This window comes from Lissotriton helveticus, chromosome 12 (genome assembly GCF_964261635.1).
Source record: "Lissotriton helveticus chromosome 12, aLisHel1.1, whole genome shotgun sequence".
NCBI classification, from domain to species: domain Eukaryota; kingdom Metazoa; phylum Chordata; class Amphibia; order Caudata; family Salamandridae; genus Lissotriton; species Lissotriton helveticus.
The window spans coordinates 265,318,363-265,345,901 of NC_136073.1; the positions used below are offsets into that span (position 1 = coordinate 265,318,363).

At 45.6% G+C, this 27,539-nt stretch overlaps 1 protein-coding gene across 9 annotated transcripts in view; it reads left to right on the forward strand.

Annotated features, from left to right (window-relative positions):
• LOC144798737 (uncharacterized) overlaps positions 1-27,539 on the forward strand; it is a 1,654,679-nt gene that overhangs the window by 1,060,091 nt on the left and 567,049 nt on the right. For all 9 annotated transcript variants that reach the window (XM_078669761.1, XM_078669751.1, XM_078669755.1 and 6 more), the window contains one exon: positions 20,982-21,018. In XM_078669761.1, coding sequence (XP_078525887.1) covers positions 20,982-21,018 — 37 coding nt within the window. The remainder of the gene's footprint in view (positions 1-20,981; positions 21,019-27,539) is intronic.

The window sequence follows — 27,539 nt, forward strand, 5'->3', positions numbered from 1 at the left end:
TACAAGGGGCATGGTGACTGTGCCTTTTGTGCTAATAGCTCACCTTTCCCAATGTACCATCAGATACACCTCCACTAACATCTGAACATCTCACAGCCTCCATCAATAAACATTGCACTTCCCACGTGTCCCTATGAACAAGCGTTGCACTTTCTACCTGGCCTTCTGATTAATCTATATGTGTCTTTGTAAACCTATAACATATCAGTGAAAAAAAGGAGAGATTCCCTTGAACAAAGTTAAATTTGTAAACACAATTAAAGTTTGGAAACGAAAACAATTACAAAATTTGCATGTATAAAAAGAACACAATTTATTGGTTACACAATGATTAAAAACGTGGACGGTTTAAAGACCACTTAACACAGGTTTTAAAAAAATAGCAATAAAAATACCTAACATTCAATATTGACCAGCAAAATTGATACATAAAGACAGAAAACAGTAAGACATTAAACTTGTACAATACTAAGTGTATATTCCAACTCAATTTCTGACACCAATGTTATGCACACTACGGTACAGTGTATCAACAGGGATATCCGAGTCGTGAATTATACTGAAGAATGCGTCGACGCGTTTCGGTGGCTTCCCAAAATTCTAGCCACCTTTATCAAGACTACAAATGGTATCTGTCGTAGTGCTTGGGGTCAGTACAATCTCCCTAAAAATGGATACACAATGAATTAGAGATAATACTTGGTAATTCTAAACAATTAGAAATATTCTAATCTCATACAGTAGGAGGTATAAATTCCAAACCTATTGCCTCAATGTGAGCCTTCCTAGTACTTTACTATTGGTCATACACTTCTATTTGTATTTGTAAGTGCCAATCAAAAGCAATAGCATATAACATGGATACAGAAATGCTTTGGCGAGAAACACAATTTATTTTCTAATCTGCTTAAACGATGGTTTCAAATACATATACATACATCTCTATGTGTCTAAGAGCGAGCTAATCCACTTATTTCACCTTCAGTTTCTGTTTTACAGGGCCTGAATTTATAGTCTATTGGATAATACTAGACGTCCCTATTCAAATCCTAAGTAGTATCCTATAGTAGAAGTGGAGTTACAGAATTATAGCCACCTTCTTTGCGCTCTTTGATGGGCCATGTTGGATAGGGATGCTGGTTTTATATTTATCAAACCCTAACTTATGGGTGGTACTTATCCCTCCTACCTTTGGGTCTAAAAGGAGGGAGACATGATCTTACCCAGCACTGTGGTAACTTTCGGTAAAGTGTCCAGTCTCATCGAATTGGGTGTGGAAGGTAAAAAGTAAAGTAAAGTCCACATTTGTAAAGCGCACAATCACCCGTAAGGGTCTCTAGGCGCTGGGGGGCCGTCGGGAAGATTAAGCGAGCTATTGCCCAGAGTCACATGGTGCTGGGCTAACCTGCCGCCGGAGCCGGGGATCGAACCGTGGTCCCCAGATTCCAGCGTCAGTCGCCCTGGCCGCGGCGCCACACCTCTTCCACAAGGTATTGTCTGTGATAGAGTTATTCTTCCTATAGTAATCGACATAGAGGCGTTTCTCAGTGGTCTCAACCTATAACACATCTACATCTCTTCCTAATCTCTAAACTGCATATGCAGTTACCCTTATTTAATAAGGAAACTTTAAAGCACCCTGTACCCCTGTGATTTCATTTTGAATCTTCCTCATACCCCTATGAATTTGTATTGCACATCTTCAAGCACCTATTAGCATTGCTTTCACCTTCTCTTCCCCAAAGGAAGTCCCAAGCCCTCATTTGTGCCTGACCCCATGAATCAACATTGCACATCTTCTGCACTCCTACCAACAACGGTTGATCCCCCTTCTTACTCCTGTGGACACCTTTTAAAAACCTGAGTATCGCTATGAACAACCTGTGGCATCAACCTGCCATTATTTATGTATTGTATTTATGTCTGTTGACAAGCGCTACAAATTGTATGAGTGCCAACTCAGAGTGCAAAGTGAGAAAAGGAAATTTGAGATGCATAACATGGGAGGAGTGAAATATTCTGCGGATCGTCAAGTAGAAAAATGGTGGAAAACCATTGGGCCACTAAGGCATATGAGATTATACTTTACAAAGTCCATAGGGAGCATTGAATGCAGACTTACAGATGTAGTTTACATAGAAAAGTCTTGAATTTGGCCAAGGTGGTGAGAAAGGTCTTAGTCATTGGACTGGTTTAGGAAAGATCTGATGGTGAGCAAGAGTTTGCAATGTCTTCCTAGTCAAGACGGCGATGGAGCAATGTACATTTATTATAAAGAGCAGAATAACAAGCGACAAAGTATGGCAGCTGATAGCAAAAGCAGAGGCTGAGCATCCATTTAAAGGAACAGATCCTATATAGACGCTTGCTAGGGAGAGTTCACTTTAGGGTAGAAGTTCAAGGCCAGGCCACTCCCATTCTTCTCTATCCTCCCAAAGATAGACACTATCCAGCCCTGTCAGGCCAACATGGGTATTGTCCCAGCTGAACTAGAACCCTGGACGTAACAGGGAGAAACTTAAACAGATGGAAGACGACTACCTTCACAGTCGTGACTGTGCTGTATGACTGACGACCCTACGGCATGCTCTTTTCTCCCCCTGTCTGACTGCACATTCAAGACTCACCCCTCCAAATAAATGGTACCTCTCAGTTTCTGCTGTAAATATCCTTTGCACCAGACCATTCTAAACAACGTTTTCATCTTGTTGTGCCCGGGTAAAAACAATTGCATCTCCCTATTCCCCGATGAACAACCTTTGTTACTCCCAGTGCCTCTATGAATTACCTTCACACTTCCCCCTTCCAATTGTGAACATCATTTGGACCCCTGCCTTACAATATGAATAGCATATGCAACCCTCCCTTACTGATATTAATGCAAACTTGTTATTTCTTCCTTGTCCTATCAGTGACCTTTGACACTCTCCTTTCCCCGTATGAAAATTATCTGACCATCTCCCTTACCACTGTGAGCAACCTTTGTACCAGTTCCTCACCCTTGTGACTAAACGCTGCACCTCTCTTCATCCATTTGAACAAACTTAACACTAATCCGTTTTCCCTATAAACAAATGTTGCCCCCCCCAAACGAACCCATTATAGTTTATTACTGTGTTTGCACGTCTCCTAAAGTTATACTTGTTATTCATATGTCCTTACCCCTACGACGAACATCGGTGTTCCCTGCAAATCACAATGAATATCTGTCAATGCTACTACCCATTGGACTCAGGGGTAACCTCTATCTTTTCCTTTAGGTCTACTAAACCCTGCACCTCCGCACCATGCTTTGCAGGGAGTGACTCCCCAGTGGATTTATGGGTAATATCTAATTTGTTCCTGTTGCCTATTTCTGTAGGACGATTCCCACTGTTCAAACTCAGGCTGATCCCACTACCTCCCATTCCGCATCGTGATGGAGACATACACCCAACCAGGCAACCAAGATGTTGCATTGAGGAGAATCCCCCCAGTGGACTCATGTGTAACATTTACTTTTTCCTGGTGGCTTAGTGGTTTAAAACACTTTATCTAGTTGGTTTCCAACTACTGCTCCCTCTTTCCCTGGCACAGCACAGAAGATGCAGGGCAAAGCACACATCCTCTGCAAGACGATGAGCAGAGGAACGGTCCCCATTTCCCCATTAAATACAGAGGATGTAGCTATTAATAATCATGGTGCCAGTGATGCAGGCCCAACAATGCAGAGCTTGGGATCCCTCCATCCTAGTGGTCACATAGATCATTTCTATCTTTCCCCTGTGGTGTATCCCTGCCACTCCATTGGGATCCACAGTGTTTTGTAATTCCTGATGTACCGCTCACCCCCTGCCCGAATGCAATGCTGGAGCTGTAGGCCCAGTTATGCTGCCTCTGAAATACACTGAACTGGGGATAGGCTCCTACCAGGATCATGGGTGACGTCTACTAGTGTTCCTCAGCGGTCTGTTCTGCTCCCTCCATCGCAGGTGCAGTGCAGGAGACGCAGGGCCAGCCATGCAACCTCTGGGAGATGCTGAGATGGGGATTGCCAGCCTCAGGGGACTCATGGATAACTTCTACTGTTCTGCAGTGGTCTCCCTCTGCCCATCCAGTGGGATCCCCACAGTTCTTTCCTAATGTTCTGCTCCGTCCATCACAGGTGCAGTGCAGGAGACGCAGGCCCAGCTATGTAGCCTTTTTAGAGATGCTGAGCTGGGGATTGGTTTCCCCACAAGAGACTCGTGTATAACTTCCTGTTTCTCAGTGGTCTCACTCTGCCCATCCAGTGGGATCCCCACAGTTCTTCAATTCCCGATGTTCTGCTCCCTCCGTCGCAGGTGCAGTGCAGGAGGCGCAGGCCCAGCCATGTAACCTCTGAGAGATGCTAAGATGGGGATTGGTCTCCTCAGGAGACTCATGGATAACTTCTACTGTTCTGCAGTGGTCTCCCTCTGCCCATCCAGTGGGATCCCCACAGTTCCTTCAATTCCTGATGTTCTGCTCCTTCCGTCACAGGTGCAGTGCAGGGGGCGCAGGCCCAGCCATGTAGCCGTTTTAGAGATGCTGAGCTGGGGATTAGTCTAGATTAGTCTACCCCTAACACCCTTCTCCCACCCCCCCAGAGACTCCTGGGATCCCCACAATCTTTCCTGATGTTCAGTTCTGCTCCCCCGTCGCAGGTGCAGTGCAGGAGATGCACACCCAGCCATGCAGCCTTTGAGAGATGCTGAGCTAGGGATTAGTCTACCCCTAACCCCCTACCCCCATCGCCCAGAGACTTGTGGGTAACTTCTCCTGTTCTGCAGTGGTCTCCCTCTGCCCATCCAGCGGGATCCCCTCAGTTCTTCAGTTCCTGATGATCCACTCCTCCCTCCAGTGGTGCAGTGCTGGAGACGCAGGCCCAGCATGAAGCCTCTGAGAGATGCTGAGATGGGGACTGGTCCCTCTCAGGAGACTCGTGGATAAATTCTGTTCCTCAATGGTCTCTCTCTGCCCATCCAGTGGGATCCCCTCGGTTCTTCAGTTCCTGATGATCCACTCCTCCCTCCAGTGGTGCAGTGGCAGAGACGCAGGCCCGGCCATGCAGCCTCTGAGCGGCTGAGATGAGGATTGGTCCCTCTCAGGAGCCTCGTGAATAAAGTCTCCTGTTCGTCAGTGGTCTCCCTCTGCCCAGCCAGTGGGATCCCCTCGGTTCTTCAGTTCCTGATTATCCACTCCTCCCTCCAGTGGTGCAGTGCAGGAGACGCAGACCCGGCCATGCAGCCTCTCAGCGGCTGTGCCGGAGCCGCAGGTTGTAAGGTGAATAGGAGGACATCACTTATATTTACTGAAGCTGCTCTCTATAAATCAATACCTTGTTTTTAAATTCAAGTCGATAAGAATGAGTGAGAAACAGCCAACAACTCTGACAAACCTTAAACCAGCACTTTCCAGCTATCGATTTCTAAAGCAGTCTCTTTCCCGGCATCAGTCGCACGCCCTGGACCAGCAATTCCGTTTCAGCAGAACATTGAGCGGAGCTAAATATACACGCATTTCTGTTTCTGAAGGCATTGCTGCTAAACTGATTAGTTCCCTGCCTGTGAGTAGGTGCAGTGTCTTCCTTTTCCGCCCCTGAAAGCGCTGTATTCATAGGATTGGACACTGAAGCCGCTCGCCAGAGGACGGCCTCAAACCCCGGGGAAAAACGAATTTCACTACACAAATACACTCCACACCACACAATTCAACGCCACACAATTCCACTAACAATTCCAATACAACCCACATAATTCCACTCCACACCACATACATCCACTACACCAAAACACATAGATAAAAGACATTGTTATGTACAGTGCCAAAAGCACTAACTCTCCCCAATGCGAGACCTATTGCATTGCAAAGGCTTGTTTTTTGTTTAACCCTTTTTAGGCTGCTTTCTAGGACTCCTAGTCCGAGGTAACCACAAGTGAGCGTGCGCACCATAAAGGCAAAAGTCAGTGACGATTCATGCCTCGTGATTGGGCTACAGGAGCCCAAACATATGATTCGCGTAATATCGGTAAATTCTGTGGCACGTGAATAGATAGGGGTGAGAGCTGCACAGAATATATAGAAAAAAGATAGAGAGGGATAACTAGTTTGTGCAGGAAGTTGTGAATGAATTAGAGACAGAGGAGCAGAAAGAACGTGTGAGAAAGAAGGGGGAGCAGGTCACAAATGCGTTAAGAGGGAGTAACTGTGTACGCAGAAGACACCCTGAGAAGAGGAGGAGAGTGTGTGTTTGAGGGAAGAAAACCTTGAAGAGGCACGGAAAGAAACTGTGCTTAATATGTGTGAGCAGGCATTATAGAGAGGATCTAGGGAGTGTGAGGGAAGGATGAGAGGGGCAGTGGGATTGCGAGATGAGAGGAGGTAGTGGCAGTGTGAAGCGGAGATTAGAGGAGCAGTGGGTGTGTGGGGGAGATACTTTTGTATAACTAATTCATCATCGGCACAATAACTTTACAAACAGTACAAAAAAAGGGTACAAGTATTTGAAAAAAATATATTGAAGAGCTACTCTTACAATGATTCTATGTTTTACATAATTCTACTAGGGGACATAAAAGAAAAAATAAAGGGGAAAGGGTTGCCCAAGTGTAATGCTCTAGCAATGAAAAGAACGTGTTATGAACAATTCTATACACATTCACCATTTGACCTAAAAATAATTAACTTGTGTTTATGTGGAGGGCGAACCAGATCCATTCAGATGATGTATTGTGTAAAAAATAGTCAAATCTGTGACATTAATTTTTACCAGTGGCAGTTGGGCATCCCAAAAACATAGATCCCAGATGTTACATAGAAGCAGATGACATCTAGATATACCTCAAATTAAAAGAAAAAAGGATCTGTGGAACCCAAACAAAACTGAAGGTGAAGAGGGAGGTAAAGTTTAACAAGGAATAGCAGTACACCCTTCCTAATGAAATGCCTTAATACGAATATATTACGTTACAATACAAACAATTACAACGCTTGCTTGTACATCACAGTTTTTACAACGCAACTATCACTACATCGCATGATTTTACAACACGTACCATTACAATGCATTTTTTTAAACTACCATTACAACGCATGCCATTACAACGCATTCCATTACAACGCATAATATTTTTAGTGCAACAGTAGGTTTAGTGTTGGATAGCGTAGGGGTAAAAATTACTATTCCCACTCCAGTGAGTGTAACAGTAGGGAAAGTGTTGGATAGCGTAGGGGGAAAAATTACTATTCCCAACTATCCCAAAACCCATACCCACCCTAAAACTTAAAATTCACCATTACTAACCTTACAATGCGTTGTTTTGACATGCGTTGTAATGGCATGCGTTGTAATGATATGCATTGTAATGGCATGTGTTGTAATGGCATGTGATGTAAAGGCACTTGCGTTGTAAAAGTTGCATTGTAAAGGCATTGCGATGTAATGCCAGCTTTGTAATGCACGTTTCCCCCCTTAATACCCTATATAATGCTACTTGCTACTTTGTTATGGTACACCCCTCACTGGAAGCAGTTCTGGTATCTCACCCCAAGTGTGTAGCAGAACGTGTGGTCTTGTTGATGTGGATTTTTTTTAATTAAAATCATGTTGAGCCCTCACGCATGCAGTGTTCACTTCATTCTTGGATTCACTCCTTTGTGGAAAAGCAAATCTCACTCAAATTGGGTAGAGCAAGGAGACTGTCCAACACTTCAGAATTGGAAAATATAACATTGATAAGGCCAGTAGGTCTAGCTTTAATGTTCCAAACCATAGTCATTTTCAAATGCTGTTTGCATGTTTTGCATAAACAAATGCTTTGAGCACATTATAGCCAGCTCAACTGGCTTTGCCTCCAATAAGAAAAAAAACCCAGTAAAAAAGGATACATTCTACGCAGAATGCGCCCGATGATAAAGAACTGAACGTGACAAAAACTTGGATGTTTGAGAGCCTAATTAAGAATAGTCTCTATATGAAGCAATTTCTATCACATAAAAAATATCAATACCAAAGCTTTCGGAATTTTTTGATGCAATAATTATTGCATATTCCAAACTTTTTTAGAATAACATGCAGATTTGAGTGCTTACTGCGTCAAAACTGGTATGTACCAGTACATTTCTGACCTTTTTCCCATGTCAAATTCGAGTAGGTTTAACATACTGAAAATAATGAAGGGTGTAGTCTTTATGTCACCGGTTCATTACTGGTCATGAGAAATGTAAAATTAGTAACTGCGATCCCTGCTCAAACAGTTTGCACAGAGATCGCAATTTAACGGGCCAATTGTAATTGTGGCATATGTACATTTAGAAGATTTGAAAACAATAAATCATGCAGACGGTTGCACTGTTAGACCAGACATAAAACACCTATAACAGAAACAATCAGAAAATCTAACAATGAAACTGAGAGTCAGACACGCTCCTGTGAAAAATGCAAAACGGAGCAGTTCTTTTTAGAAACGAATGAGAAGCATTTGAACAAACACTTACAAATATATATATCAAGAATATGAGTCCATTATCCCATGTGAGACTAGGGTAGGTTCTAGTGAGGGATGTGCCACAATAGATCAGCATTTTAGGGTATAGCTACATTATTCAGGAAGTATGGGAGAATTCTAATACAAGGAGGACTGGAGAATGATCTGATATCGTGTGAGGTAGGTATTTAATGTCACGTACATCTAACAGCAACTGTGGTGTAAGATACCAGTGGTCTATACGGGACCAAGGGCCAGATGTAGGAGCCCTAATACCGGTCGGATACGGCCGATTTCGGCCTTTTCCGACCGGTATTAGGGTTTTCAGATGTAGGGGGCTGAAAATTACAGAATCGGTATATTTACCGATTCGGTAAAATTACCGATTCTGTAAATTACCGAATCGATAAATATCCCGATTCTGTAATTCCAAATGTAGGTGGCACAGTTTACAGTGCCACAGGCCCTTAAGAGTTGCTATTTTACCACACAATCCTATTGTGTGGTAAAATACCGAATTTAGGTGTGCATGCACATCTGTGCCTGCACACCTGTGCAATGTGACACACAGACATGCCCTTAGGGCATGTATGTTTGCCACATGTCACACAAGCCTGTACTTGGGGTGCTAGAGGGTGTCAAAGTGACACCCCCTGCACCCTTGCAGGATTCGGTATTTACCGATTCGGTAAATACCGAATCGGTATTGCCCATTGATTCCTATGGGCTTCAAGGCCCATAGGAATCAATGGGCAATACCGATTCGGTATTTACCGAATCGGTATATACCGAATCTTACAGATTCGGTATTCCTGAATTCGGAATTACCTACATCTGCCCCCTTCCCATTTACAGACTCTTAAATACCGAATCGGTAAAATTCGGTATTTAAGAGTCTGTAAATGGGAATTACCTACATCTAGCCCCAAGACCCATGTGGGACAGAATAAAAAGAATATGTACGGGTCGTTGGGTGTTGTGTGCGCCAGGGATCCTCCAATAATGAAGGCTGCAGGAGATTCAAAAGGCCCAGAGTGGAATGAGGTTTCGTATTACGCCCCGGGCCAGTGGTATCAGTAGACGGGTCAAGCATGAGATTAAATTCGCCCCCATCAGGATAATTTCATACCCCAATCTGTCGATACCTGCGGAAAGTGCGGGAAAGAAGTCGGATGAGTCAGCGTTCAGAGCATAGACATTTACAAGTAATTAAGTTTCACCCTCCAGTACCCCCTTTACCAGGACATAACTACCCTCGGGGTCTGCAACCACCTCAACAGATCGAAAAGGGAGGGAGCGATGTACTAAAATGCACACTCCCCGTGAGTAAGAGCTGTGGCATGAGAAAAAACGGATCCCACCCCAGGTGGATGCAAAACTGTGTGCAGGAAGTGTTGCATTATGAGTTTCCTGTAGGAAGGCAATTTGGATAGTATGTCGAGCCAGATATGCCAATATTTGCCTACTTTTCTTAGGATTAGCCAATCCCCTAACATTCCGTGAGAGGCACCTGAGGTGGAGTCCAGGACCAGTAGCTCCGTCAGCAGTCATTTGATCACCAGTAAGATCAGTATTATGAACCAGAAGTCAACGTTGTACATAGTCTGCACAGTGAATAATAAAAATGCTCCATTGAAACAACCAACATGACCAATATAGTCATAAAGAAATAAAACCCTTCTCAACCCCCCTAACCCCATCGGATACACAATAACAAGGCACCCGGTGAATCCCGATATAGACAGACCAACAAGAGATGAAAGGGAAAAAAAGAAGTAAAACAAGCATTGAAAATGCAATAGGTCTCGCCTTTTTAAAGTTAAAGCCATTTGCTTGGCTATAGAATACAATTGTTCTCTTTCCTTCCTCTTTTTTGTTCTGTCTCCCCATCCCCTGCCTCCCTTCCTTACCCCCTGTCTTTGATTTATGGTTACATTGGTATGCCCCCCCGTGCCGTATGTACCTGTAATACATTTGACGATTGTATCCCTCTCCTACACGCTTGTTGCTTGTACATGATATTGTTCCCCTTTGCAATTGTGATTTAAATAAAATATATACAACAGAAAAAAATGTATTGACTTTTGGTGGCATTATCCACATTCTACTAGACAAATGCATGCATCTAAGAACAAGAGACACTCATTAATATTTGAAGGCAGAAGAGAGGCCACAGGCTATGTAAAACAATACCATAGTGTGATGGTACAGATAAAGACTGCATCACAGTTTATGATGTGGGATCCCCCCTTATCTTATGGTGTGTACAGGTAGATAATTTCGGTTTTATACTGTGTACTAATTGGAAGGATAGCAGGTTTTATGAGGTGTACAGATGAAGAGGGTACCAGGTTTTGTGATAGATAACGGTAAAATAGGAACCAGGTTTATGAGTAAAGGCGGTGTGGGTGCAATGTTTTACTACTTGTACAGGCGAGAGTGTGTCAGGTTTTATAGTGTGTACACCTGGAGATGGCGCCTGAATTTATAATGTACGTAGTGGGAAACAGCACAGGTCTTTTTGATGTGTTTAGGTCCATATGATACTATGTTTTTTTTATATGCACAGGAAGACATGGTTCTCTTGCTGCTGTAATGGAGGCACACTTTCCAAAGGCAAGCCTGCTAACCAGGGGATTGTCTTGTGAGAAAAAAGAATATAGTTCCTTCCCTTATGTGCTGGTGTAGTCTTCCCTTCCCAGTGAGATGGGTGCTTTGCTATTTTTCTGCACGTCTGGTGTGGCTATACTACCATAGCAGTCCTGGAAAGGGAACACATTGGTGGGAATAATACTGGAAGGACCGACCTCAATAGACAGGCATTCCATGCCTTTTGCGGCAGAGATCCATCAGCAGTGAGTATTGTCCAGTTGTTGAGGCCACCACTGGGTGTGTTGGGGGGCGGGGGGCACACATTCCACAGCCTTGAAACCAGGAGAGGGATGCCAGGGGTTTGAAACGGGGCATACACAGATATATTTGACTAATGCCCCGTTGTCTGAGGACCTTGAAGCACAAAGAGTCTATGTAGTCCCCAGCTGTTTCTTTGCTCTCTCATCATGATTCTGTTGCAACTTACTGACATAATTGTTTGGTGTTTTTATTATGTATTATAAACCACTTTGGAAGGCAAAATGCGTTTTACAAGACCATCTTTAAAGTATTAATGATAGAGAAATTAATATGTATATATTTAGCCTTTACAAGCAAAAGCAGCTCCCGAGAGCTCGAGCCTCCATCCTCAGAGCAGAGACTGACCCCGTTGAGCGAAAGAGCAGTGCGCGCAGATGGAAGATTCTTAATTGCAGCCTTTTTCATCGCAACAAAAACAAGCAACATGACCGCTGGCTTCAGACCGAGGGCAGTAATGGCCAAGAAGTACTAATAGATGAGAGTTTTTGGAGGGCCAGAAGTAGTGTGTAAGTGTATGTTTTAAAATTAATTAATCATACCAGGAAAGACCGCCAATGTAGCAGCATAGGCACCGTCGTGGGTTGCCGGGCAACAGGGTGGAAGCAGCTTTGAGTTCCGAGGAAGCGCCCGGTACCTTCTAACGACCGGGGCTTCCCTACGCCCGCAAAGAAGATCAGAGTGCGCCCAGGACAGAAGAGCGCCGCCGGAAAGGAAGCTGTTTCGCTGAAGGAGTGTGGACAGCCCGACCCCATCTTTGTCCCTCATGCGCGTGAAAGCGAAAGAACGCCGCCATGCGCGCTCATGTGGACATCATACCCAAAGAGTTGCCATGACAATGGCAACCTTAGTACAAGATGGCATCGGACTGTCCACAGTCCGTAGGGGTACGAGTATGCTGTCTGCATTGTAGAGATGGCGAGAGCAGCCATATTGGTCCATGCAGGCGCGTGCATGCAAGTGTTGGGGAGAATCAATTACAAAAGGTGCTCTCCATGGCAAGAGCAGCGCAAGTGCTGCTTTCGCCAGGCGAGACCTAAAAAAGGAAAGGGGAAGATGAGGAATCATCCTGCGGGAGATGGCAACGCTCCGTAGAGCCATAAGGGTGTATAATGAGTGAAGACAGTAATTAACACCAAACCAATAACAATCACAAAGTTATCAATCAGCCCCATCAAAGTTCGTAGAGAGCACTCCCAACTATTAGACAGACACATGATGTCTAAGTATGTGCAAACAGGGGCCAATCAGTATCAAAGATAGTTTGTAGTGTACACAAAGTGGTTAAAAAACCAAGTACCAGCTGCCAATGAATCCGGAAATCAAGGGTCGGGCACAGTGCCGTCCTCTTGTCGCTGCGGCGTCATAGATGGTTTATATTTCTTCCAGAACTTCTCCGCCTCATCTCGTGAGTCAAAAATGTGGGCCTTGCCAACCAGCTGGATGCGGAGCCTAGCCGGGTAAAGCATTGCATACTTGATGTTTGCCTTTTGGAGGGCACGTTTCACATTCGTATACTTGTGTCTAGCCTCCTGCACCAACGGCGTAAAGTCAGGGAAGAGGGAGATAGTGTGCCCAGTTCCCTGGATAGTCGAAGGGCCACGTCACGATCATTGTAGTTGAGGATTTTAGCAGATATCATCCTCGGAGGAGCCCCAGGGACAGGCGAGGGTCCCAAAGTTCGATGGGCTTGTTCAACTGCAACTGCAAACGAGGTGGAGAAGGCATCCCTCCCAAATAGGTCCATGAGGACAGATTCTATGAATTTTGCCATAGGACCGGTGTTTGTAGATTCTGCAATTCCAGCAACTCGGATATTACTTTGGCGTGAGCATGCCTTTAAATCATCGGCTTTAGTGGCTAGTTGCTTGAGGAGGGACGTTCAAGAAGTTGTTGCAGGGAGGGCTGTGCATCCTCCAGATCGGAAATATGTTGCACCGCACCCCCTAGTCGTGTCTTGGGCTTTCAGGTGACCATGAATGTCATCTAGTCTTCTAGTTAATGTGTCAAGGTGAGTGTCAATAGCGCAGAAGCCCGCCCTGAGTTCGGCCATTATGGCTTCAGTGCCCTCCAGGTTGCTCGCCTCCTCCCCGGTGGCATTTCAGATTCATCCCTCCTGGGGCTCTTACCCCCTTCAAAATTTAGTTGGCATTGTTTTGGGTAGGAGCGGCCCACTGTTGGCAACTAGCATAGGGAGGGGGCCTCCAGAGCAGTGCACAGGCGTCGGATCGAGCCGCCAACCGAGGCCAGGCAGGAAAAGCACCCCAGGCAGGGGTCACAGGTGCACTACGGTATGCTCGCACTGTCCAGGCAGGAACTCAGGATACGAACTGTCAGCCAATGCGCCGTTTAGTTATTGCGGGTCCTGACCAGGATTCAGGAAGAGCCTGAATAAGTGAACAGGCTGAGTTGATTTGCAGGGTGCATGGGGGCCGTACTCACGGTGCAGGAGATCACAATCCATAGGAGCAGGAGCCTACATTCGGCTATCAGCAAGCCTTAGCTGCATATCACCATCAGAGCAGGGTCGGAGATCCGTCACCGCCTTCCGCAGCCTGCATGGGGAAGGAGCATACCTCTACGGGGTCGATAGTAGCGCCGAAATTGCAATGTGCGCATTCCGGGTGGTAGCCCCAGAGGATCTCTGTCCGTCGTGGCGGCATTGGCACTGCTACAGAGCCACCGATCCCGGCGCGCGCGCCCAGGGCTCCACGCTCAGGCTCACCCGAGTCCCTTATCGACTCAGGGCCTCCGAGGGACGCATCAGGCCCGGGAGCGGCACTGGATCGAACTCGCATAACGACAGCATGAGGCACCACACTTGGCGCACCGGGGCCTCAGGAGAATGGTGCTATGCATTAGGGCTGAAATGTTCTCAATAATGCGTGGTAAGGCGCCCAAAGCGCTGCGAGGCCTCCGGGTAGTTACGCGCTATACAAGTGCAATTTTTCATTTAATTTCATTTCAAGTATTTCGATGGCTCCAGAGCTCCTCAGTCAGGCGGCATCACGGTCGCCAGCTCGGCCATGCCCCCCCATTATGCAAGAAGTATGATAAAAGCTGGAAACACCACTCATGTCTCAATGATGTGCCTAGACAATTTAATGTTTCTTGCTGTCTTTCATCCTGCTTCACAGAGCACTGACGCAGAAAAAAGCAGCAAGCAGTGCTGAAAAAGCCGATGCTGGACCCAGCCTCCCCAGATAACTTTAGACCAATTTCCAACATTCCCCTCTTGGCGAAAGTGCTGGAAAAGTGTGTTCAAATACAGCTTTTCACCACATCAACAACTTCCATCTACTCGAAGACTGCCAATCCGGCTTCCGACCGGGACATAGCACTGAAACCACCATGCTCCACATTGTCGATGATGCTCTTCAAGCCCTTGACCAAGACAAAACCTGTCTCCTAATCCTCCTTGATCTATCCTCGGCCTTTGATACTGTCAACCACGAGATGCTACTCGAACGCCTCAAACTTAGGATGGGGTTAGATGGCACAGTACTCGATTGGTTTAGTTCCTACCTCCAAAACCGATCTCAGAGATTCCTAATCAATGGCGAACTTTCTGCCCCCTCCGTGGTCACGGTGGGAGTCCCTCAAGGATCAACGTTGTCCCCCACCCTTTTTAGTCTCTATTTAGAACCCCTTGCCGAAGTCTTTCGCACTGCAAATATCTCCTTCCATATGTACGCTGATAACACTCAGATCTACATAAAAATCTCATCTCTTGCGGAGATCCTCACCTTGAAGGAGGCCCTGAAGCAGACCGTCCGATGGCTATCCTCAAACCAACTCAAACTCAATCCTAATAAAACTGAGTTCCTTCTAATCTCCCCGCCCAGGAGCAACTCTGAGATCCAGACATGGATCAAAGCTATCAGAGCCTTAAACTGTCCCCCGACCATTGTGGACTCGGCCAAATCACTGAGAATTATCTTGGATTACAACCTAAACATGCAAGACCACATCAACTCAATGGCCAAATCTGCCAGATTCCACCTGAGCTACCTATGGAAACTGAAACCCTTTCTAGCTGCTCCTGACCTAAAACTTGCAGTCCAATCATTAGTTATCTCTCGGCTGGAATATGGTTGCTCCACCCTCTCCGGTTTACCCAAGGTCTCTCTGGCACCCTTAAAAGCCTGCCTCAACGCAGCCACCAGATTACTTACAGGCTCTAGAAAATTCGATCACATCACTCCTCACCTGAAAGCGTTGAACTGGCTTCCCCTCGTGGCTAGGATTCACCTCAAGCTGGCATGCATCACGCACAAGGCCTTACACTCTAACTCCCCGGCATATCTAGCACAGAAGCTTGTGATATCCGTAGGAAGCAGAAACTCACGATCGACAAATGCCTTCCTATTCCGGCCTGCACGCTTTAAGAAAAAAAAAACTACAATCGACTGCTCCAAGAATATGGAACTCCTTCCCTCCTGACATCAGAAGAATCCACTCCCTGACACGCTTCAAAAAAGAGGCTAAATCCTTCCTCATGAGTAAATGCTTAGGCTAAACCCACTCCACAGCCACCGAGAGACTTAGTACCAGTGTGATAACCTGCCTATTGTATGATCCTCGACTCTGTAAATTACCTTGTTGTATAGTTTTCTTTTTCCGTCTCCTAATGTAAAGCTCCCCTGCAATATCCTGCCTATTGTATGACCCTCTAATCTGTAAAATGATCCTATGTACAGTTTTCACCCTTCCCTCTAGTACCCAGCACCCCCTCCCTCCATTGCACAGTACCCTTTGACACCCTGCCTACCATATGACCCTTGATTCTGTATAGCTCTCCGATGTATTGGTCTTTTGTGATAACTGTCTTTTCTGTATTATTCTATGAACTTGTAAAGCGCTCTGATGCCCTCACAGGTCAAGTTCGCGCTCTATGAAACCTCAAAATACATTTTTTTTAAATTAATAAAAACAGGCATGAATGAACCAGCTCCCTGATGCTACCTTGGTGGCTCGCACCACTTTACAAAAACCATCTGTAAATAATGGAACGAATCCTACATTTTTGAGGCAGTGTTTTTCCCCCTAACATTCTCAGTGGTTCCATAGAGTTCTGAAACTGGTAGCCTGTTGACTTGGAAAAGCAAATCCCATTACTGGGTACTTAAGCTGTCCTCATGTCCTGGAGCTGAGAGGGCTGCACTGTGCTCTTCTCCTCTTTCCCTCCCAGTACTTCACAGGTTCGGTCGCCTTTATCTAACTCCATCAGTGCCTAGTTGCCATCCAGCTACTGCTCTCCATGCGTGCCATCTGCCATAAATGTGTAATCACTTATGGAGAGCAAGATAAAGTGAAATCCGTTGCACTCTCCCACTACCGAACATTATAATCACACAGGCAACTGATTAAACAAGGGTTTCTTGGAACTTTATCTGGTTCCCTCTTCATAACAAGATGTCAAGCGTACTCTCTGTTTGCTTTCTTACTTCTAATGGGGTATCCAAAGATTTTGGAGTAGACGCCTCACTTACTTATCGTGACATACTTCATCATTGGCGCCTATCCACACCCTGGTAAGATGATACTACCAGGGCGGACTCAACCATAGCCTTGTTCTTGGATTTCAGTGAGGTCAACTCTGAGGCTGCTGGGACTGATATATACAGGGGCTCTGCAGTGAGATCTGAAGTCCCAGTAGCCCCAACATCTGGGGGACCACTCTGACCATGTTTAGATTTCGGAGGAGATTGTTAAAGATCTGCAGTGGTTGCTCCTGGACCAAGATTGGGTCAACAGCAGATCCCTCTCGCTTCCCAATCAGGAGATGACAGTGGTGACAGATGCGGAGTCTTGGCTCCATATCAACCTTCTGGAGCTGGAGGCCATTCACTTGATGCTTAGTGCCTTCAATGTCCTTCTGGAGGTAGTTAGTCTTGGCAGCCAGGCGTCCCTTGACAAAGACTGTATACGGCAATCGCTGGGACAAATATGTGGTTTGGTGAAGCGCACGCTAGATTGGCCCCCTCCAGGCTCAATTGTCTGATGTCCTGTTAATTGTTCTCTATCTTGCCTGGCAAGGTTATGCTTTGGTCACTGTTAAAAGTTATCTTTCGGCCCTTCCAGTCTTCCTGCGATTGCCTGATCAGCCTTCATTATTTAAATCACAGGTTGTGATGAGGTTTTTGAAAGGGCTGCAGCATTATGTTTCCCCAATGGAACCTCAATTTTGCCCTTATTTATTTAATTTGTACTCTGAGCCACTCCTCAGTTGCCCCCTGTGGCTTCCTAATTGTCGTTACCTAGGCACAGCGTGTAAGTGAGCTTCAGGCTCTGTGTGTCCAGCCACCATACCTTACCAATAAACTGGTTCTGCGAACTTTGGCATCCTTTCTACCGAAAGTTGTGATGCTGTTTCACACCTGTCAGACCATCAACCTGACGGCATTCTATGCTCCGTCTCACCCTTCTAAGGAGTAGGAGAGACTCCACCACTTGAATCCCAAAAGAGTGTTCACCTACATTGATCGAACCAAAGACCACGAGGCAGATGATCAGCTCCTGGTGGGGTTCACCAGAGTGAAAAAAGGCAAGGCTTTGCAGAAGTGTACGGATTCAAACTTGAGTGTGTTCTGCATTATGATTTTCTACACATTGGCAAAGAAGCAACCTCCAAAAGGGCTGTGTGCCCAATAATCCAGGGCCAGAGCTGCTGTTACTGCGTTGGCACGCGGAGTCCCTGTCCTAACCATCTGCCAGGCAGGTACGTGGGACTCTCTCCATATGTTAACAAAGCACTATTGTCTGAACAACCAAGTCCGCCAAGAAGGGCACTTTGCCCTCTCTGTCCTGCAATACTTTCTGGTTTGAGTCCATTCACAGCCCACCTCCTATTAGGTACTGCTTTGGAATCAATTAAAAAGGTAAGGAATCTGCAGCTAGAAGTCTCTATCAGAAGAACAAGTTACATAACCGTCAGTAATGCACTTTCTGATAGAGACACTATCCAGCTGCAAGTTCCTCAATTAACCTTTCATCCTCCCATTTTGTGTTTGGACTCTATCAATTAATAAAATACCAAGCCTAGGAATCTGCTCACTGGTCTATCAATTTGCTTTTGGGGCTCCACATCTGGGGGTGTGGACATTCTCAATCGTCAACGCACGGGAGTGGTGTCTACATAGGCCCCGCATGTCACTGGAGGAGCGGAACAGTGTCAGTGTGGAGCTGCATCGTGCCACCTTCCAGTGCGCAGAGGTAGTATGGAAACGTTTCCGGATCTATTCTTACTCCTGGGGAATGTACGAAAGGTGAGGAATCTGCTGGCTAGATCATCTCTGCCAGAAAGAACTGTACCGAATGTAAATAACTTGTTCATTAAAGAAGATCTCCAATTCCTCTAACAGTTCTGGTGCAGGTTGGGCAGTGGGGGCCCGGAACGCAGGTGACAAACAAAAATGTGATAACAGAGAGTTACTTGAAGATGTTAGAGGCCTGTAAATGCGAGTAGTACTAAAGTTTAATTTCAATTCTGGCAGCTTTGCTTTATAGCTAGCCAGACAGACTACATAGCTAGAGTGCATTTCCTCTGAAAAGCCGGAATTTCCTTTGATTCCCTGTGTTTTTTGCCTACAATATTCTTCCCGTCGTTTTTGGCACCCATTCCTGCCCATTGTGATTCAGCTACTGAACAGTTAATTTGTGGACACGCTGCGATCACTATACCTGCTTTGCCAGTTGTTTCTGGCCATTTTAGGACAGTCCCTTATCCTTTCATGGCATTCCATTCCTCAAATTGATGGTACTCCATTGGCTTCCCTAGCCGGCCCGCACCATCTTCAAAACTATCTGCATTATTTTACACAGCCATCACAACCAGCAGACATCTTGCAGACACACTCAACAAATCTGGTGTTCCTCATACATCTGCAGCCAGAACACCATCAGACTGCAGACTGCTGACTAAGAAGTATAAAAATGAAAAGACAAGACATCAGGCCTTTTTCATCTTTGTGGTTGGGATCTGGAACAGCACCCTATATCTATCACAGCCACACCAGCATTGATCCAATTTAGGAAGGAGTTCATCACTCACCTCTTCAAAGAACACTACATCTTAAACCCAGCTTACTCTACTATTACTTGTTGACTTTATGATAGTTTTTGCCAATGTACAGGGCTCCGCTGCCTTTTTTCGAGGTTTGCCGTAGGCCTGGCCCTGCAGCGTTAAAAGAAAAACAGGGAAATAACTGAAAAAACAAAAGTTACAGGGATGTTATAGTTAGAAATTAGCATTTAGAAAACCCTAAAAATTCACATAACAAATCAAAGGTTGTAGTGACGTTATAGTTAGGAAATAGAATTTTAAAAAACGTACAAATTCACTGAAAAAAAACAAAGTTTATAGGGATGTTATAGTTAGGAAGTAGAATTTAAAAAACTTCAAAATTCACTGATACAAACAACCAAAGTTTACAGGGCTTTTATTGTTAGGCTCAGATTTCACTCGTAAAAAAACAAAGAAATTTAGCAGTTTTAGTTAGCTGAACTAACTATAACTTGCACCCCGCAATGCACTGCTTAGGACCTCACATATTACATCACTCATGACATGGCCAGTTACATCACTTTTATCTCTAATGACATCACTGATGACATCATCCAGAGAGTGTAAGTGTATTGATATATGTGTGGCTATGTGAGTCTCTGAATGTGTTAATAAGCGGTGGTGTCAGTAGCTGTATTGAAAAGTGTGTGACTGAATGCATTGGATGGGTGAGTGGGTGTGTGAGTGGTTGTATAGGTGAGGGACTGGTTTTGTTAGTGACAGTATTGGTAACTAAGTTGGTGTATGAGTGGTTGTATGCATATGTGAGTGGCGATGTCAGTGATTGAATGGCAGAATATGTGGATGTGTAAATAGCTTTATCGGTGAATGAGTGGCTGTGTTATGGACTGTATGGGTGAGTGAGTGGATGTGGGAGCGGCTATAAGTGTGAGTAAGTTGGTGTGGACAGTCTGTATGTGTGAGTGTCTGTCTGTGTGAGTGTATGGGTGAACCTTTGTTTTTTCACTGAAAATAAATAAATATATATAATATACACACAAATATTTTTTAGAAAATGTAATTTACCCTTCTTTGTTGTACATACAAATAGACTTCCTTTGATGAATGCCTAAAGAGTTTGAAATCTGTCCAGTGAAATAGCAAATACTGGTTCAAAAAGTGGCCTTTAAAATTGTCTGTTTAAGTCTGTAAACTGCCCTTCAACTCATGAGAGGGTACTAACACAGAGCAAAGCCTGTTAGGCAGGAGGCTAGGGCAAGGCAACATGAGGCAATAAGCATAGCAGCACAAGCTCACCCCTAGAAGGGGCAGTGGTTGCTAGCAGTGGCACAAAACATGAAATTGTGAACGAGTACAATACTGAACATTAAGGGGAGATGTTGCAATGCTAAACGAGATAGGGTCTTAAGGGAGACTGGTTCAGAAATATGACTTCAGTTGCTTCTTAAATTGTTGTTTTGCAATGTTGATTTTATTTCTTGCAATCAAAACAAAAGAAATACAAAAAATGCTGTCTTTGACTCCTGATTTCTTCTAATCTTCTTTTTTTCTATCTCCAGTTTCCTTGCGTCAGGACTCTGTTGGCAACCGCTGGAGGTAAGTTGGGTAGATTAAAAAATGATGGGCCTTCTTTTTAACATGTCTCACACCACGTGGTTGTTCCTTCAACAGAGGAGACGTTTTGGTGTTTTTTCTGTGACAACCAAGTTGATTACTCATGGGATGGACAGTGAGGCTTCAATTGAAACACCCCTCGGGGGTAATAAACTATCACAGATGTAGAAGGAAAATTTGTGTGGGTAATAGGACACATGGGGAAAAAATACTTACTGTTGTGCACTTTATCTAGAATATTTAAGAAAAGAAAAGAATTATTCTTGCCAGCACGTAATAAGCTCAACTCTTTTCTCTTGTGCACATGTAAGGAAATTAGTGACTGTAGGTGATGGGTGGTTTTACGTCGCAAGAGGGAGATTCCACCATTCCTGACTCATCCCAAACATCTCCCACCCTCATTCCGCACTATATAGTTAGACATCTCGTAATGACTGAAGACCACTATATGTTTTAAAATGGCTGACCGCACTTATAAAGCCTGTAGAATCTACTCTGTGCTTTGTAGGGGTGTCCTGCTCATGCAGGGGCACCCTCACACCTAGAATCAAGCATCTTGCCCTCAGTACTGGAGAGCCTGCCATAGGGGTGACTTATATGTTGTAAGTGCAGTGACCTTAGTTATAAGGAAACTTATATCTGTCATGAGAGGTGCAAGGACCAACTCACACAGGCTGCAATGGCAGGCCTAAAGTCACTGTTTAAGTGGACTGACATGAGTGGCACAATACATGCTGCAGCCCATGGGAGACCCCTGGTGTACCCATGCCCTTATACTATGGATGTACAAAGGTATACCAGTAGCCAACTGTGGAGGTACAAAAGTACTTACCATGGTCAATTTAGGGGTGAAAGCACAATAACGGGGGTTCTGATTAGCAGGAAACCAGTCAGACTAGGTTAAAAACACACATACACAAGGCAAAAAGTGGGGGTAACCATGCTAGAAGGATCATCCCTTCCTACAGATACTCACTTTGTGAATGCCCCCAGGTGCCAGACTAGATCCGGAGATTTTTTCTTCAGCAATTTCCCTCAAACACTGGTAGGTGGCACATTATGCAGATACACATCTGTTTCTTTCTTACTGTGCCTTCTGGCGGTGATCTGGAGCTCACTCCCTTGCGTCTGTCACCTGACAGAAAACTTTTTCCTACAGTTTTTCCAGAGTGCAAGGAACATTTCTCCCCTCAAAAGGACAGGGTTTGAAGCCTTTTAGGACTGCCACTTACAGATGTCAGTGAGGAACCTTCACAAGGTCTGTCTCTGGTGTCTGGGATCCTCACATTAATCAAGGTCATGCACGACGCTTCTTGGATTAATTTGAAGGCTACCCAAAATCTGACGGTCAAACTCTGGTGCAGAGCATTGTAGGAAGGCTCAGATGGCCCAATCCCATTCAAAGACAGGGAAATGTGTACCCACTCCCAGGGCCGAAGAGAGATACTCACCACATTTAAAGAAATCAGATAAGTTCAAATAAAAAAGCACAGAAAGCCGAAACACTGCTCCCCTCCCTCTTGCCACTCTCCGCAAGAATAGTCACACTTTAGTCCTGAAACAACCCAAATTCAGTGGTCCATCAGTGACCCTGCATTAGTTCTAGGCTATCCTTCAGACTTTAGACAAACAGTTGTTAACCACTTCCCAACAGCGACTGACCTGTTGACGTCTCTCGGAAGTTCCATCAATGTACTGAGGTCACATATGACTCCTTCACACACGCTCCCTTTTGTTGGAAAAATTCTAAACACATTTTTGTGCAGAGCCTTCTGCTTTAAATAGTTTAGGATATTTGGGCTAATATCCAGATGTTTCAAGGTCTCAATGAGATTTGCTCTGAGGCTTCTTGGCCTCTTGCACCCTTCTGCTGCTCCACGCCAGGTGGCACCTGCAGACTCTGCAACGGGATCTGAAGTGTCAGTGGGTTCAGCACCACGTGAGCATTGTGGATTCCACCAGGGTATTGGAGAGGACTGTGATAGATCTACAGGCTTGTGTGCTGAAAGACAGTTGGACCAGTGGCAGACCCCTCTCTCTGCCCACTAAGAGCTAACGGTCATGACAGATACATCGTTGCTGGATTCAAGAGGTCTTCTTAGAGAGGTGGAGATCAGAGGACTCTGGTGTCTGGCAGAAACCCGCCTCCACATCACCCTGTTGGAGCTGCGGGTGATTTGCTTGGCATTGAAGGATTTCCACCTGTCTCTAAAAAAGGGAATGAGTTTTAGTCCCACCTTTTGCCTGTTTAAGTTCCCAAAGCAGTTCTCACTCAGGAATGCCTTTCACCTAAATTGGATGTCAGGACTCCTGTACTCCTTTCTGTCGCTACATCTCCTGCCCAAAGCTACTAAGATCAGAAACGACTGGGTTCAAGTCAGCCTAGTGGTTCTGGACTAGGCCAGACAAGTGTGGTATTTGGAACATCTGAATGAGACTTCTGGGCACAGATTCCTTACCTTAGAATTATAGCCAGGCATCAGACTGCATCCTGAAATTTTTCATATGCATTATCCCTGCGTGTCGGTAGGTGGCATCGCTTGGTTCCGCGTGGCGTCATCGGCATCGTCTATACCAAAAGTGACATGCGCGGTACCTATATTGGTGCCACCCCAGCACTATGATGTCAGTTCCTTTCTTTCAGTGCCAGTCAGCACGGATCTGAATAAGAGTTCCCCCCAGTCACTTTTTGACTGACCTTTTATTTAACCCTTTTGTGGAAAATGTTTGAGACATTATCTCGGTGTGGCGGGGATGTCCATGAGGCTGATTTCAAGCCTTGTTGGTGCCTGTCACTGGCAAATGTCTGTGACGGATCCACACCTCGTCTTTCTTTGGTGTTTCAAACGCAACCATGATGCCAAGACCTACATCAATTGTTGCTCCATGTATCCCAAGCCCTTGAGCGAGCGATCCCTCAAGCTCCTTGCTGCTTGACATGCAAAAGCCTTGATCCCGGTCAAGAGGTAAGTCCCGGGATTGGTCGTGTCTGGGCATTCGGTAAGTCCACAAGCATAAGAAGGATAAGAAGTCAAAGAGGTTTTCGACTTCACCCCATCGTCAAAGTTATCCGATGAGATGAGGGAACCTCTGCATTGTGGGAGAGTAGGGTCTGCTTCCTATGGTTACCCCCACTTTTTGCTGTGTTTCACTGGTTTTTCGACTTGGGTATGGCTGTGGCCCTGCTAATCAGGACCATAGCCTAGCTGTTCTCTCTCTAAATTGATACCATGTACTTTAGGTACATACCAGATTGGTTACTGGGTCACCCTTATGAGTCCCTGTATATGGTACCTTAGGTACCAAGGGCATAGGTATCCCCAGAGGCCTACCAGGGGCTGAAGCATGTATTATGCCACCCCTGGTTAGCTCTCCAAACTGACACCACAGGTCTGCACTTGCAGCCTGGGTAAGGTGGTGTAAGCACCCCTTACTTAGATATAGTATACCTATATCTACCTTTATATATAGACACATAGTAACCTATAAGTCGCTCCTGTTGCAGGCCTTGACAATCCTGAAGGCAGAGTGTTTGGTTTTGTGTGAGAGGGTGCCCTAGCATGAGCTGAGCCCCTCTGCAGCTTTCGAAAATATCTCCTTAAAGCTGTTCTATGATATAGCCATAACATATACTCTTAAGTGCATTATAATCCTCACGGTTAATGCTAACTTTGGTTTGGCTTCATCAAAACATGTTGTGTAAGGTTTCAAACACTTTGGAATACTACCCCCGCCAGTTCTGGCGGCGGGGTGGCATTTAACCCTTCTAGAGAGAGAAGACATGTACATACTTTTATACCCGGTTAAAGTTAAACAGAGCCCCAGCATCACAAAATGGATGCTGCTACCACAGACACAAGTCTAACCTCCTGGTGTTGGACAAAACTCCGGCAGGGGAGGCCTGGACGATAGGTTTCCTGTCCAGGTAGGTGCTGGCACCTCCCCAGACAGGCTTTAGTGTGTTGGGGCAGGGTGGGTTGCATTTAGTGAATGCTTTTCAGACACTGCCTGAGGCACAGAAGGTGCTCAATGCATTTCCCAGTTCAAACCGGTTGCTGGGGCACTCAGCCCCAGCTCTGACGCGAAACTGGACAAAGGGGAAGGGGTGTAACCACCCCCTCCCCAGGTCCACCCATGGGTAGGACCCTAGAGTTAGTCCAACCCCTAAACTTGCTATAAGAATAGGATCCCAGTCCATAGGACTTTAGATTACCCTGGACGAAACTCTGCAACATATATCTTGGACCTTCGACATTCCATATCGACTGGAAGACGGAAGAAATCTCCCTTGTGGTCAAGGAGTGACCACCCTGCCCAAACAGGCACCAAAAGCATCTTTGTCGGTCTGCATTTTCGAGACTCCCGCCGGATCCCGAAGAACCTGCAACACAGGACACGGACTTCCAGACATCTCTGAAGCTGACCCGAGATCCCAGCAAAGCTGAGACCCGTAGTTGACACGAGAGACGTAGGACCGGAACTCCTGGACATCCAGCATTTTTGCAACTGCACCTACTTAACTAGGTATCCCAAAGTTGTGCATTGGGGTATTTGAAGCCCCTGCCCCGAGCACCTTTTGCACAGAAGCTCAGGGGCCTACACTCCACGAGTGTCTTGTGGGCCCGATTTGTGCATTTCCGCTCAAGGCCCCTTCGCGGTTCCTAGTCCGTTGGCTAGTGAGCCCCCACGAAGAACAATCCTTTGTTTCTTGAGCTTTCCTGGTTGTTCCAGAGGTGCTCTCACTCCTCTCCAAAGGAGGAGTCCCTCAGACCTTGCTGGTCTGCACCGAAGCCAATCGTATCATCTTGCGTGGATTGCTGTTGCCAAGGCTTGTTAGGTCCAATCCGGATGTTGATGCTGCAGCACTCAAGATCCTTTGTGGGACAGCTCGAATCCAGTTTCTGGTCATCGTCGACGCCTCCTGGACCTTGTGGCTGAAGAGTCAAGCTTCACCTCTATCACCTGAAAACACCCAACATTGGTTGGCATCTTCCTATCGCCATCCTGGTCACTGGCTAGTGACCCAGACTCTGTCCCCTCTGCTTTCAGATTCTTCACAGCTCCGATTCACCCTTGGATCCACCCGGCCACTTTTCCTCTGGTCGCCTGCAGCATTTCTTCGCAGCTCTCCATAGAAATCGACGGCGAAACCCGACACCAAAAGACACCTATGCACCCGGCTTCCCTGGGTGAGGTAACACGAGTACTCCGGTTCTCCCGTGGGTCTTGACTCTCGAAGTGTCCTAGTCTAAAAGGGTTCCACCGTAGTTCACCTCTTAGTGCCCTTAATCTTTAAAATTGTAAACTGTTCGTACTCCATGGAATGTCAATGGTGATCCGCGGCTGTGTTTAGACACTGCACGCGTCCCCCGTGGGCCTCCTGGGTCCCTACCTTGGGTGGTTCCTGGTAGCCCCCGCAGTTCTACAGGCCTGCTTTCTAACCTTCACATGGTTCTTATACCACTATTTTAGTATATGCTTGTGAGGCCCCTAGGGCATAACGTATACTGTGCAACTTATCGTTTGCTAATTAAGTTCCTTGTATTGTACTTTTACCTCTGACCTCATAAAGAGTCCAGAGGGGTTGTGTTTAGAATAAATACATATATATTTGATAAATACCTTGTGTGGTGTACTTTCATTTGGTCATTCAAGAGATTATAATAGGTAAAACAACTAGCTTAACTCGCCTCTAAGTCTTAACCTGAAGGCTGCTCTCCACAGCTACCACTAGGATAGCTTTCTATAAAGGTTGACTTTAAACCTAGCATCAATAAGGGTTGTTTGGACTGGTGCAAGGTGCCCACTAGAATAGTGGACATCATATGCCAGGCCAACTTCTCACATTGGTGTGCAGCGTGTGGGATTAGAGCTTGCATTGTTTTACTAAATAATCTTGAGAATATAATTTGAAAAATCACATTAAGTACCAGTAGGTACATATAAATCAAGCTTAAAATACATAAGTTCTACTGAACTTAGAAGTTGTAGGTGTTAAGGGCTTAGCACACCCTGACTACAACTACTAGAGAGGTTTAGTAGGAAACCAAGTAGTGTAGGTAGGTGCACACACCACACCTCACTAGTCATGGCTTTAAAGGCAGGACCTTGTGGGTCTATGCCAGATGTCAGCCAAGGGGTCTGTGTTCCATAAGATAATTAAAGCAAGGACAAAGTCCCACCACCCAACACCTCATAGCAATATTAGTGTTAGATGACTTGGAAAAAGCATCAGATCCTGATAGACTGGGTAATGGGGATGGGGAGCATACATCAGCAGAAGATGATTCCAGTGGGGTGCCCCACCAGACCTCTGATGATTATGATAATGCAGACCAGGATGATGTCAGTAGCCTGAACCTGGGAACACAGGGCTACCAAGGGATGAAGTGGGCAAAAATGGGCCTCCCTCCACCCCCCACGTAGACCTGTAGGTGTGCCTAGAAGGAAAAGATCACCTTCAGTGGAATCCAACCATTCTGGCTTATCTTTAGGGTCCTCTG